Source organism: Cherax quadricarinatus, chromosome 48 (genome assembly GCF_038502225.1).
Source record: "Cherax quadricarinatus isolate ZL_2023a chromosome 48, ASM3850222v1, whole genome shotgun sequence".
Taxonomy (NCBI): domain Eukaryota; kingdom Metazoa; phylum Arthropoda; class Malacostraca; order Decapoda; family Parastacidae; genus Cherax; species Cherax quadricarinatus.
In genome coordinates this window covers 26,723,319-26,735,436 of record NC_091339.1, presented here as the reverse complement: position 1 = coordinate 26,735,436, position 12,118 = coordinate 26,723,319, and the positions used below count along the sequence as shown (strand labels likewise).

The window sequence follows — 12,118 nt, the reverse complement described above, 5'->3', positions numbered from 1 at the left end:
CACTTCAGGATTTCGGGGTGTGACAGTCAAAGGGTTAAAATAACAACTTTGAGTTATTTTCTAGGATAGTTCTTTTGTTATTGGCTCCTTCTTGGTATCATTTGATAGAATGGAAGACCTACTACTGAAATAGAGATGATTTTGGTTAGATTTAGGAATGAAAGGAGCTTGAAATAAGGCTCAAAATAGCAGAAATATTTTATTTTTTCCTGATGATGGATAAGACCCCCTACACCCCAGTCTGTTATATGGGTTTTTAATAGGCCTGATTCAAATATTGGGACACCGTAAACCATGACAAATCATTCCTGGTTATATTTTATTTTCTGAGAAATAAAGTAAATCTATTTTTGTGTGATTATGAATTCAAAATGGAAGGCAAGTGTAATACAGGAGAGACCTGGGGATGTGATTAATCAACAGAGCAAATGTTGTTTTAGTGCCTGGAATGTATAGTACATTGTTTACTTTGCACTATTTTTAAATTAGTATTTTTTTTAATTTTGTATAAAATTGGCCAATTTACCGACGTACGTGCACTTTATAAGGTAACTGTAATAACAGTTGGTGCAAAACACACATACTTACCCTACCATAACACGCAAATCCTCCTTTTTGCATTCAATATTACTCCGAGTTTTCCTTAAAATCTCTTGCACCTGTGCCACCGAGTGACGCTCAAACAACAAGGTTACTTCATCCTCATTAGCCATGATGGATAACACTCTGAAACAAGTCATTTGATAAATAAGGAGCTATAAAAGAAAGAGCATCAAGGGTATACTACTGCAGTATTCAACAGGGACAACATGCCCAACATTTCCAAATGTCCTGGGATCAATCCTGGATCCTTCAATTATGAGTCAAAGGCACTACGACTTGAGCCTGAATAATATACACCTTTTGAAATAACACAAAAATTGTAACAAATAAAAAATACAAGTCAAAATAATGTAATAAAACAATTCACAAAAAGCCTACTTAAGAAAGTTAAGAAATCACCTTAACTTTCTCTTGATAAGAGTGTTTTCTGAGAATTATACCAAATGTTGGAGTATTTATGAGACTCATCCACTGTGACAATAGTCACACTAAGGAACCCCTCAAGGAAGGTTCCTTGATGCTGGTGAGGGGCTCTTGATCTAGGGAACTGGATCTGTGCTCCAGTTCCCTGAGTTAAACCTGAATACCTTCCATCCCTCCCCCAAGCACTGTATAATCGTATGGGTTTAGTGCTTCCCCCTTGATTATAATAATAATCACACTAAGGAACACACTGCTGCATGTACGTGATAACTTAAGAATATAAAAAAATATAGATACAGTGGTACCTCAGGATATGAACAACTCAAAATTCAAACAATTATGTAAGTGTATTTATGTAAGCACTATTGTAAATGTATTTTTGGGGGCCTGAAAAGGATTAATCTAATTTACATTATTCCTTATGGGAATAAATTCGTTCAGTATCGGCACTCGAACAGCCTTCTGGAACAAATTAGGTTCGTATCCCTAGGTACCTCTGTATATACAAAATTTTACATAGATAAGAGTAAGGTGATGAGGGTATCAAATGATTTAGATAAAGAACTGATGAAGGAAAAAAGTGAGTGGTGTGCTGAGGTATCTGTCGAGACAAAAAAACGTTATCCATGGAGGCAAAGAAGAGAATGTACGGAAGTACACCTACCATCTGACTTACGACCTGCTCGACTTACGACCACTCGACTTGCGACCGTTTTTCTTATGCCAAATTTCTGGGAAATAAACAACTACAGTGGACCCCCGCATAACGATGGTATCACATAGCGATTTTTCCGCATACCGCTTACTTTTATCGCAAAATTTTTGCCGCGCATACCGATTAAAAACCCGCTCACCGATTTTCGTCCGAGACGCGTCCAATGTGCCCTCAGCCAGCCTCACATGTGCCGCCCGTCCCATTGTTTACCAGCCAGCCTCCGCGGTAACATCCAAGCATACACTCAGAATATTTCGTATTATTACAGTGTTTTCGGTGCTGTTTCTGGAAAATAAGTGACCATGGGCCCCAAGAAAGCTTCTAGTGCCAACCCTGTGGTAAAAAGGGTGAGAATTAGTATGGAAATTAAGAAAGATTTTGAAGGGTTTGGGGCTAACCCTGAGAAGCCTATGCCAGTTGTGGAATCCATTGTGCCTACTTCAAAGATTAAGGAAATGTGTGCACAGTGGGTTGAACTGCAAACCTTTATGGATGAAAATCACCCTGACACAGCTGTTGCAAGCCGTGCTGGTGACTATTTCAATGACAATGTTGTGGCCCATTTTAGACAAATCGTAAAGGAACGGGAGGTACAGAGCTCTATGGACAGATTTGTTGTGCGACAGAGGTCCAGTGACTCTCAAGCTGGTCCTAGTGGCATTAAAAGAAGAAGGGAAGTAACCCCGGAAAAGGACTTGCTACCTCAAGTCGTAATGGAAGGGGATTCCCCTTCTAAACAGTAAGAAGATAATGCTCTCCCCTCCTCCCATCCCATCAATCATCACCAGATCTTCAATAAAAGTAAGTGTCATGTAAGTGTGCATGCCTTTTTCAGTTTGTGTGTATTAAAATTAATATTTCATGTGGTAAAAAAATTTTTTTTTCATACTTTTGGGTGTCTTGCACGGATTAATTTTATTTCCATTATTTCTTATGGGGAAAATTCATTCACATAACGATTATTTCGCATAACAATTACCCCTCTTGCACGGATTAAAATCGTTAACCGGGGGTCCACTGTATTTGTATTGTACACAGTGTTTATCCTAAGCCTTACAGTATAAAATACAGTACTAACAACATAAAAAGTAAAGTAAAACAAGAAATACCAAAATAAAACAATAAAATAAAGTCATTACAAAAATGTTTTGTTGATATTCAGTAGTAAAGTTTGACTTACGACCATTTCGACTTACGACCGGTTTCTCGGAACCGAACTCGGTCATAAGTCGGATGGTAGGTGTATAGTGAAACCAACACTCTTATATGGGTGTGAAGCTTGGGTTGCAAATGCTGCAGTGAGGAGGTGGCTGGAGGCAGTGGAGATGTCCTGTCTAAGGACACTGTGGTGTAAATATTATCCAGAGAATTTGGAGTGTGGAAATTAGGAGGAGGTGTGGAATTACTAAAAGTATTAGTCAGAGGGCTAAAGAGGGGTTGTTGAGGTGGTTTGGTTATTTAGAGAGAGTGGATCAAAGTAGAATGACTTGGAGAGCATATAAATCTGTAGGGGAAGGAAGGCGGGGTAGGGGTCATCCTCAAAAAGGTTGGAAGGAGAGGGTAAGGGAGGTTTTGTGGGTGAGGGGCTTGGACTTCCAACAAGCATGTGTGAGCGTGTTAGATAGGAGTGAATGGAGACAAATAGTTTTTGGGACCTGACGAGCTGCAGAAGTGTGAACAGGGTAATATTCAGTGAATGGATTCAGGGAAACTGGTTATTTTTATATAGCCAGACTTGAGTACTGGAAATGGGAAGCACAATGCCTGCACTTTTAAGGAGGGGGTTTGGGATATTGGCAGTTTGGAGGGGTACGTTAAATATCTTTATATATGCTTCTAAACTGTTGTATCTGGGTGCCTCTGCAAAAACAGTGATTATGTGTGAGTGAGGTGAAAGTGTTGAATGATGATGAAAGTATTTTCTTTTTGGGGATTTTCTTTCTTTTTGGGTCCCCCTGCCTCAGTGGGAGATGGCCAACTTGTTGAAAAAAAAAATGATAATATTCCTGGGGAATGGAAATAAGTCACTTTGACTTTATTTGGAGTTATCCTAGGTAATTTACATTAAGTATAATAAATGTACTTATGTGTACCTGTTCCTAAATAAATTTACTTATTTACTTACTAAACCTTAAGAGATAATACACCCCCTGGCAATGGGACATAATCAAGTTTGATCCAGGGAAGGGGAGGGCAGTTTCAATTCTGGGGTTAAATGCCCTTCACTAACATCAAGGAGCACCCCTTAAAGAGATAAATCAAAATGTCAATAGTTATATATATGTACATGTATAACAATAAAAGGCCAATGCGTATGCTACTCCTGAGTGTGTCTGCATGTAAATTCTCTAGTATTAAGTGCACTGTACCATCAGGATATATATATACAGTGGACCCCTGGCTTACGATATTATTTCATTTCAGAAGTATGTTCAGGTGCCATTACTGAACAAATTTGTTCCCATAAGGAATATTGTGAGTTAGATTAGTCCATTTCAGACCCCCAAACATACACGTACAAACGCACTTACATAAATACGCTTACATAATTGGTCGCATTGGGAGCTGATCGTAAACCGGGGGTCCACTGTATACATAACCTCATGTCACCCAACCTAACCTGACTGACAATTTTATGGCTGGTCTTGGTCTCTCCTCACACACAGTGTGTCTGTGGTTCAATCTCTGGCAAGGGTGGAAACACTGGTCATGTTTCCTTACACCTACTGTCCCTGTTCACCTAGTAGGCAAGTAGGTACCTGGGTGTTAGTTGACTAGTATGGGTTGCATCCTGGGCGGCAAGATTAAGGGGCCCCAATGGAAATATAAGTCCCTCGACGATGCACTGACTTTCTTCAGTTATCCTGAGTGGCTTACCCTCCAGGGTTAAAATTCCGAACAAAATCTTATCTTATTGGGGTGTCCCATAGCTCGACTACTAGCACACTCATCTCACACACCGAGGTCCAGGGGTCGATCCCCGGTACGGGTGGAAACATTAGGACATGTTTCCTTAAGACACCTGCTGCCCATGTTCACCTATCAGTAAAAATAGGTACCTGGGTGTTAGTGGACTGGTGTGGGTCGCATCCTGGGACAAAACTGACCTAATTTGCCCGAAATACTCAGCATAACAAGCGGCTTTATATACAGTAGTATGTCATTGATGTCAGTTATGACTGTATACCTTATACATGTACTAGTAGAAATAAATATTATTACTACCTGCAGTGTAGGCGCACCTAGTGACTTTCTTTATACTCTCCTCCTAGACATACACAGCTTCACATATGAACCTCGTGATGTGTCCCAGCACAGTATCCTAACTTTAACTCAACATCGTATCATTCCTTCAGAATACGATCAGTTATCTATGATGTTCTTCCTTCCTTCTTAATCTCTCTCCTGCAGGTGACGTGGTTCTTCTTGTTGGGGTTTATAGGGCCACTGACGGCTTGACCAGTATGACTGTAAGTTTATTAATAATGTATTATTATTGTTATTATTATAATCAAGGGTGAGGCGCTTAACCCGTAGGGTTATACAGCGCCTGTGGGGGATGTGGAAGGTATTTAGGCTTAATTCAGGGAACTGGAGCACAGGTTCAGTTCCCTAGATCGAGAGCCCTTCAGCAGCGTCAAGGAACCTCCCTTGAGGGGTATTAATAATATAATGATCTTTATTTCTACAAATACATGTACAAGGTATACAGGCCTAGCTGACATCAATGACATACTATTGTATAGAAAGCCGCTTGTTATGCAGAGCATTTTAGACAAATTAGGTCAGTTTTGTCCCAATATGCGACCCACACCAGTCCACTAACACCCATATACCCATTTTAAACTGATGGATGAACAGGGACAGGGACAGCAGGTGTGTTATGGAAACACGTCCCTAATGTTTTCCAGCCGTACCGGAGAAGATTCGAACTCCGGACCTCAGAGTGTGAGCTGAATACGCTAGCGACCGAGTTGGGTGAACATACACAACCCGTGTAAGGAAACACGCCCAATGTTTCCACCCCTACGCCGGGAATAGAACCCGGACACTCACCGTGAGAAGCGAAAGCTTTACCACCGGGCTACGGGCCACCAGGTACATGTATACATAATAACAGTTACATAAATTATCACATATAGCAGCATATGTGTAGAATACCTAGGAAAACCCAGAAAAGTCAGACAAACTGACTTATTTCCTCTGGGATCCTTATTGAGTCTTGCTTCCCCGGGAGTTTACCTGGAGAGTTTACCTGCTATTTCTTTGACCAGTGTCTCCCTACGCATTTCAGATATATCGACCTCTTTTAGTCGCTCTGTTATTCTTTTCAGTCGCCTGTAAAGGGAGCGCCTGTCTCTTTCTATTTTACATCTACTCCTCCTTTTTCTTAGAGGAATAAGCCTTGTGCATACATCGAGTGCCACCAAGTTAATCTGTTCTAGGCATAAGTTGGGGTTTGTGTTGCTTAGTATATCTTCCCAGTCAGAGAAAAAATATTTTGTCAAATTCTGGGAGGGATTATAACCCCTACAGTTTTAGCGCTTCCCTGTGAATAAAATGAGCAAAAAATGGCCTGTTTCCCCCCTACCTTGGATCATACTTGACTGCCTCCCATCCCATAGGTGCTCAGGAAATACATTCTCCCCGGACACCGGATAAAGTAAGTTAATTTATGTACAGGCACATATAAGTACAGTTACACAAATTATCATACCTATGAAAACCAAAAAAAATCAAAGTAACTTATTTCCATTGGGACTCTTGGGATGTGCAGCTTGCAGTATACAATTACAAATATACAAATACAAATTTTATTTTTTTTGCATAGTATACAAAGTAAGACTTACGTGCGATGAATGGTTTTTGAAAACCGACAAGTTGTCGGTTTTCAAAAAACCATTCATCACATCTATCAGACACTGCAACATCATGGGATCTTGGTACAACCTTTAGACGACGACTTACACTAGTGGCAGGTTCCACTATGACCCCACCTCCTCCTGGTTCGACTCACCTAACTGCAGTATATAAGCCACCTCTCTGGCCCTATGCTGTACTTCCTACAAGAGTGATGGACTGAACACATCGAATCCAGGTTGAGGGACTGATTACCTCAAACTCTTCCTCTCCTTACCCATTTCTACTTTGTATTGGGCTGATGAAGCCACTGTGTGGCGAATCGTTTCTTCAATAAAGATCCCCATATGTTGAATAAGTGTCTCAGTTCTAAGACTTACGTGTTATAAAATACTGATAAGCACAGAGAAAGCCACTATTAGGCCTAAGTTAGTTTAGTTTAATATGTTTATTATGCACCCCATACCCATCTTGTGGGCGGTAGTCAAAAGATTACAGAGGTACATAATTGGTCCAGGGACTGGACTCCAAAGTTTTGATAGCTGAGCAAGTTACAGAGGTAATGAACTCACAATTTACAAAGGTAATGAACTCACAATTTACAAAGGTAATGAACTCACAATTTACAAAGGTAATGAACTCCAGGTAAGTCTGGTCACAATCATGACAAGTTACAAAGGTATTTACAGATTACAGAGGTACGTAATGGGTCCAGGGACTGGGTCCCCAAAGTTTTGATAGCTGAACTAGGTACAAAGGTAATGAGTTCACAAATTACAAAGGTAATGAATTCTGTAGAATGGTTACTTACGTTTATACTTTGGCTACAATCATGAACAAATTATAGAGTAATGAGCAATTCACACTTCCACACCCGGTCACAACTGTAATGAGTTATTGGTGCAAATATTGATTGTTGAGTCACACACACCACACACACACACACACACACACACACACACACACACACACACACACACACACACACACACACACACACACACACACACACACACACACACACACACACACACTTTAGTTTAATATCTTTATGCACCCCATACCCATCCTGTGGGCGGTAGTCAAAAGATTACAATGCCTAAGCATTTGGTAAAACACACGTGCAACAGCTGGGTATCTTTATCGGCGGAACGTTTCACCTACGCAGTACACCTCTTCAGTCGAATACAGAGATAGCAGAAGCAACGAAGTAAAGATAATGTAGTCAGTCTCTCACTCTGGAGAAGAGTTCAGCTCCATAGTCCGAAACACAATGTTCCAGACTATGGAACACTCTTCTCTAGACTGAGGGACTGACCACCTCACCCTCGTGGGCGAAGGATCGATTACATTATCCTTACATCTCTTCTTCTTCTGCTGCCTCTGCATTCGACAGAAAAAGCCTACTGTTTAGGTGAAACATTTCGGAATAAAGTTGCCTAATTGTTGCACATATCTTACTCATCAACTTGTCGGTATTAACTAAGTAAGTTTATTCAGGTAAAGGTACACATAAATACCAGTGAATACCATTATCATTGTGGAAAATACTGTACACATTTTCCGGAAATACGGTAATTTATAGGTAAATAGATGCCCTATATTGTATTTTTAAAAGAAATATGTTATCGAAAATGGGAAACCTGCGGCTGGGGGGTAAGTAAGTAAGTAAGTAAATTTATTCAGGTATACACAAATACAGTTACATAGAATTATCATACATAGCAGCATATGTGTAGAGAACCTAGGATAACCCAAAAAAGTCAGACAGAGTGACTTATTTCCATTGGGATCCTTTTACCTTATTATTATACTATAAAGGTTATAATATTTTCTTATTATTCTACAATGAAGATAACATCTTATTATCATACTAAAAAGACTATCTACTACACGAGGGTCATTAAGACTATCTACAATACGAGGGTCATTACTAGGGATAAGGTAAAATTTACACGTATTTTAGCTAAAAAAATATAAAATCATTCCCCTCCCTTTCTGTAGCTTCATTCATCAGACACTTTTTGGCAGTCTTCTTGAACTGGTTCATGCTATCACTGGCTTTGGCATGTGCGGGTAGTCTGTTCCATTCCTTTATTGCTGTACAATAAAAGGTGTTTGACGCCTGGCCAATGACTGTGGGTACTACAAAGTTGTGCTCTCTCCCCCTAGTACTATGATTGCTTTGGTTCCCAACCTTGACAAAATTGACAGCAAGATATACTGGACACTGTTCGTGAGCAATTTTATAAACATGATTTAGCTTCAGTTGTTTTACTCTGTCTTCAACATTCAGCATATCCAACTGCTGTAATTCATCCTGGCCTACATGTTCTCTTGGTCCCAGCCCCAGGATGAATCTTACGATTTTGTTCTGGGTGATTTGCAGTCTATCTTTCAGTTTTTTTGTCAAGGCAGAGTACCATGAAGAGCAAGCATAATCCATATGGCATTGTATAAGGGCTAGACATAGGGTCCTGCGAGCCTCAGTAGGTAGACACTGTGCTTGTCTATACAGGAACTCAGGGGCTCAGTCGCCATTTTGGTTTGAATGAGCCAAGTAAACGTTAGTGTAATGGGAAGAGTTTTTCGTGCTCTAGAGGTTAAAATTGGGTTGACACCTCTCAAATAGGAGGCGAAATTGTTGGATGTGCATTCCTGCATAACTTGAGATATCAGGCGACTGAACAAGACAGCTCCAGGAACCTCAGATAAGTCTGTTATGTTATAACTCTGGCCAGTTATTTTCATGTATAGACAGTGAGGTTTTCTGAGTATGATACACATTAATCTCCAGTCAAATTGGTGAGTGTTATGATTAAGATATATTCTCCTTCTGTTATATAAATGTGTGTATATACTATAATCCTTTTTTAATTTTAATATACAGTCCACAAATTTATATATTTACCAGCATTCCTGGTGATGTATATTTCATTTAATTAATAGGTCCAGAGCAACTTGTGGATATGACAGTGGTAGGTATCGAAGGGGGACATTTTTTGCGACCTAGGTGTCCCAAATTCCTACTTGTCTAACTGATAAATAATAATTATCTATGTTCATTTACTGTTATGTATATAATGTGTGGAAAATACTGTATATATTTTCAGAAAATACGGTAATTTATAGGTAAATAGATGGCCTATACTATTATTTTTTTTATTTATTATCACACTGGCCGATTCCCACCAAGGCAGGGTGGCCCGAAAAAGAAAAACTTTCACCATCATTCACTCCATCACTGTCTTGCCAGAAGGGTGCTTTACACTACAGTTTTTAAACTGCAACATTAACACCCCTCCTTCAGAGTGCAGGCACTGTACTTCCCATCTCCAGGACTCAAGTCCGGCCTGCCGGTTTCCCTGAACCCCTTCATAAATGTTACTTTGCTCACACTCCAACAGCACGTCAAGTATTAAAAACCATTTGTCTCCATTCACTCCTATCAAACACGCTCACGCATGCCTGCTGGAAGTCCAAGCCCCTCGCACACAAAACCTCCTTTACCCCCTCTCTCCAACCTTTCCTAGGCCGACCCCTACCCCGCCTTCCTTCCACTACAGACTGATACACTCTTGAAGTTATTCTGTTTCGCTCCATTCTCTCCACATGTCCGAACCACCTCAACAACCCTTCCTCAGCCCTCTGGACAACAGTTTTGGTAATCCCGCACCTCCTCCTAACTTCCAAACTACGAATTCTCTGCATTATATTCACACCACACATTGCTCTCAGACATGACATCTCCACTGCCTCCAGCCTTCTCCTCGCTGCAACATTCATCACCCATGCTTCACACCCATATAAGAGCGTTGGTAAAACTATACTCTCATACATTCCCCTCTTTGCCTCCAAGGACAAAGTTCTTTGTCTCCAGAGACTCCTAAGTGCACCACTCACCCTTTTCCCCTCATCAATTCTATGATTCACCTCATCTTTCATAGACCCATCCGCTGACACGTCCACTCCCAAATATCTGAATACATTCACCTCCTCCATACTCTCTCCCTCCAATCTGATATCCAATCTTTCATCACCTAATCTTTTTGTTATCCTCATAACCTTACTCTTTCCTGTATTCACTTTCAATTTTCTTCTTTTGCACACCCTACCAAATTCATCCACCAATCTCTGCAACTTCTCTTCAGAATCTCCCAAGAGCACAGAGTCATCAGCAAAGAGCAACTGTGACAACTCCCACTTTATGTGTGATTCTTTATCTTTTAACTCCACGCCTCTTGCCAAGACCCTCGCATTTACTTCTCTTACAACCCCATCTATAAATATATTAAACAACCACGGTGACATCACACATCCTTGTCTAAGGCCTACTTTTACTGGGAAATAATTTCCCTCTTTTCTACATACTCTAACTTGAGCCTCACTATCCTCGTAAAAACTCTTCAATGCTTTCAGTAACCTATCTCCTACACCATACACCTGCAACATCTGCCACATTGCCCCCCTATCCACCTTGTCATACGCCTTTACTATATTTACTATATTTAATAATATACTATATTTAATAATATTTGTAATAGAAAACGGAAAGCCTGCGTCTGGGCAGGAGACTCGCCATCTTGGTTTTGAATTTTGTACAAACGTTGGTGAATGGGGAAGAATTTTTCGTGCTCTAGAGGTTAAAATTGTGCTGACACCTCTCAAATAGGAGGCGAAATTGATGGATACGCATTCCTGCATAACTTGAGATATCAGGCGACTGGACAAGACAGCTCCAGGAACCTCAGATAAGCTCTCTAGATTTGTGTGTAATTCTGGCCAGCATTATTTTAATAGATTTAGTTAGAGTGAGGTTTTCTGAGTATGATACACATTAATTTCCAGTCAAATTGGTGAGTGATAATAAGATATATTTTCCTTCTGTTATGTAATTGTGTATATATATATAACCATTTATTATTTTTAATATACAGTCCACAAATTTATATATTTACCAGTATTCCTGGTGTATATTTCATTTAATTAATAGGTCCAGAGTAACTTGTGGATATGACAGTGGTAGGTATCGAAGGGGGGACATTTTTTGCTACCTAAGTGTTCCAAATTCCTACTTGTCTAACTGATAAATAATAGTTATCATTGTTCATTTACTGTTATGTAAATAATTATACATTCAGCTAAATGTAATTTTCCACATAATGATACATTCAGATAAATGCAATTTTCCACAATCATATTCGACTGAAGAAACCTATTATATAGGGGAAACGTTTCGACAGTAAAGTTACCCAACTGTTGCATATGTGTCTTTCTCATCTACATGTCGGCATTAAATACCATTGACGTAATTATTTAAGCTAGTGGTATGGTGGTCTTTAAGAGCCGAGTGGAAAAAGACACTTATGTGCACTTCAGGACATTTATTAAAGGAAACGTTTCGCTACGTGTGGCTTCTTCAGTCTGAAGAAGCCACTCGTGGCGAAATGTTTCCTTTCTGAAGTGTACAGAAGTGTCTTCTTTCACACCTTGTCGGTATCACCATACCATGTCTCG

At 39.9% G+C, this 12,118-nt stretch overlaps 1 protein-coding gene across 3 annotated transcripts in view; it reads right to left on the bottom strand.

The window, feature by feature from the left end:
- Cog1 (conserved oligomeric Golgi complex subunit 1) overlaps positions 1-5,146 on the bottom strand; it is a 35,704-nt gene extending 30,558 nt beyond the window's left edge. The window contains exons 1-2 of one of the 3 annotated variants that reach the window (XM_070095032.1): positions 4,967-5,146; positions 589-726 (exon numbers count right to left, since the gene is read on the bottom strand). In XM_070095032.1, the coding sequence (XP_069951133.1) occupies positions 589-713 (125 nt within the window). In that variant the 5' untranslated portion in view covers positions 714-726; positions 4,967-5,146. The remainder of the gene's footprint in view (positions 1-588; positions 727-4,966) is intronic. The other 2 variants (XM_070095031.1, XM_070095030.1) reach the window with 2 other exon arrangements.
- Between the last annotated feature and the right edge of the window lie 6,972 nt (positions 5,147-12,118).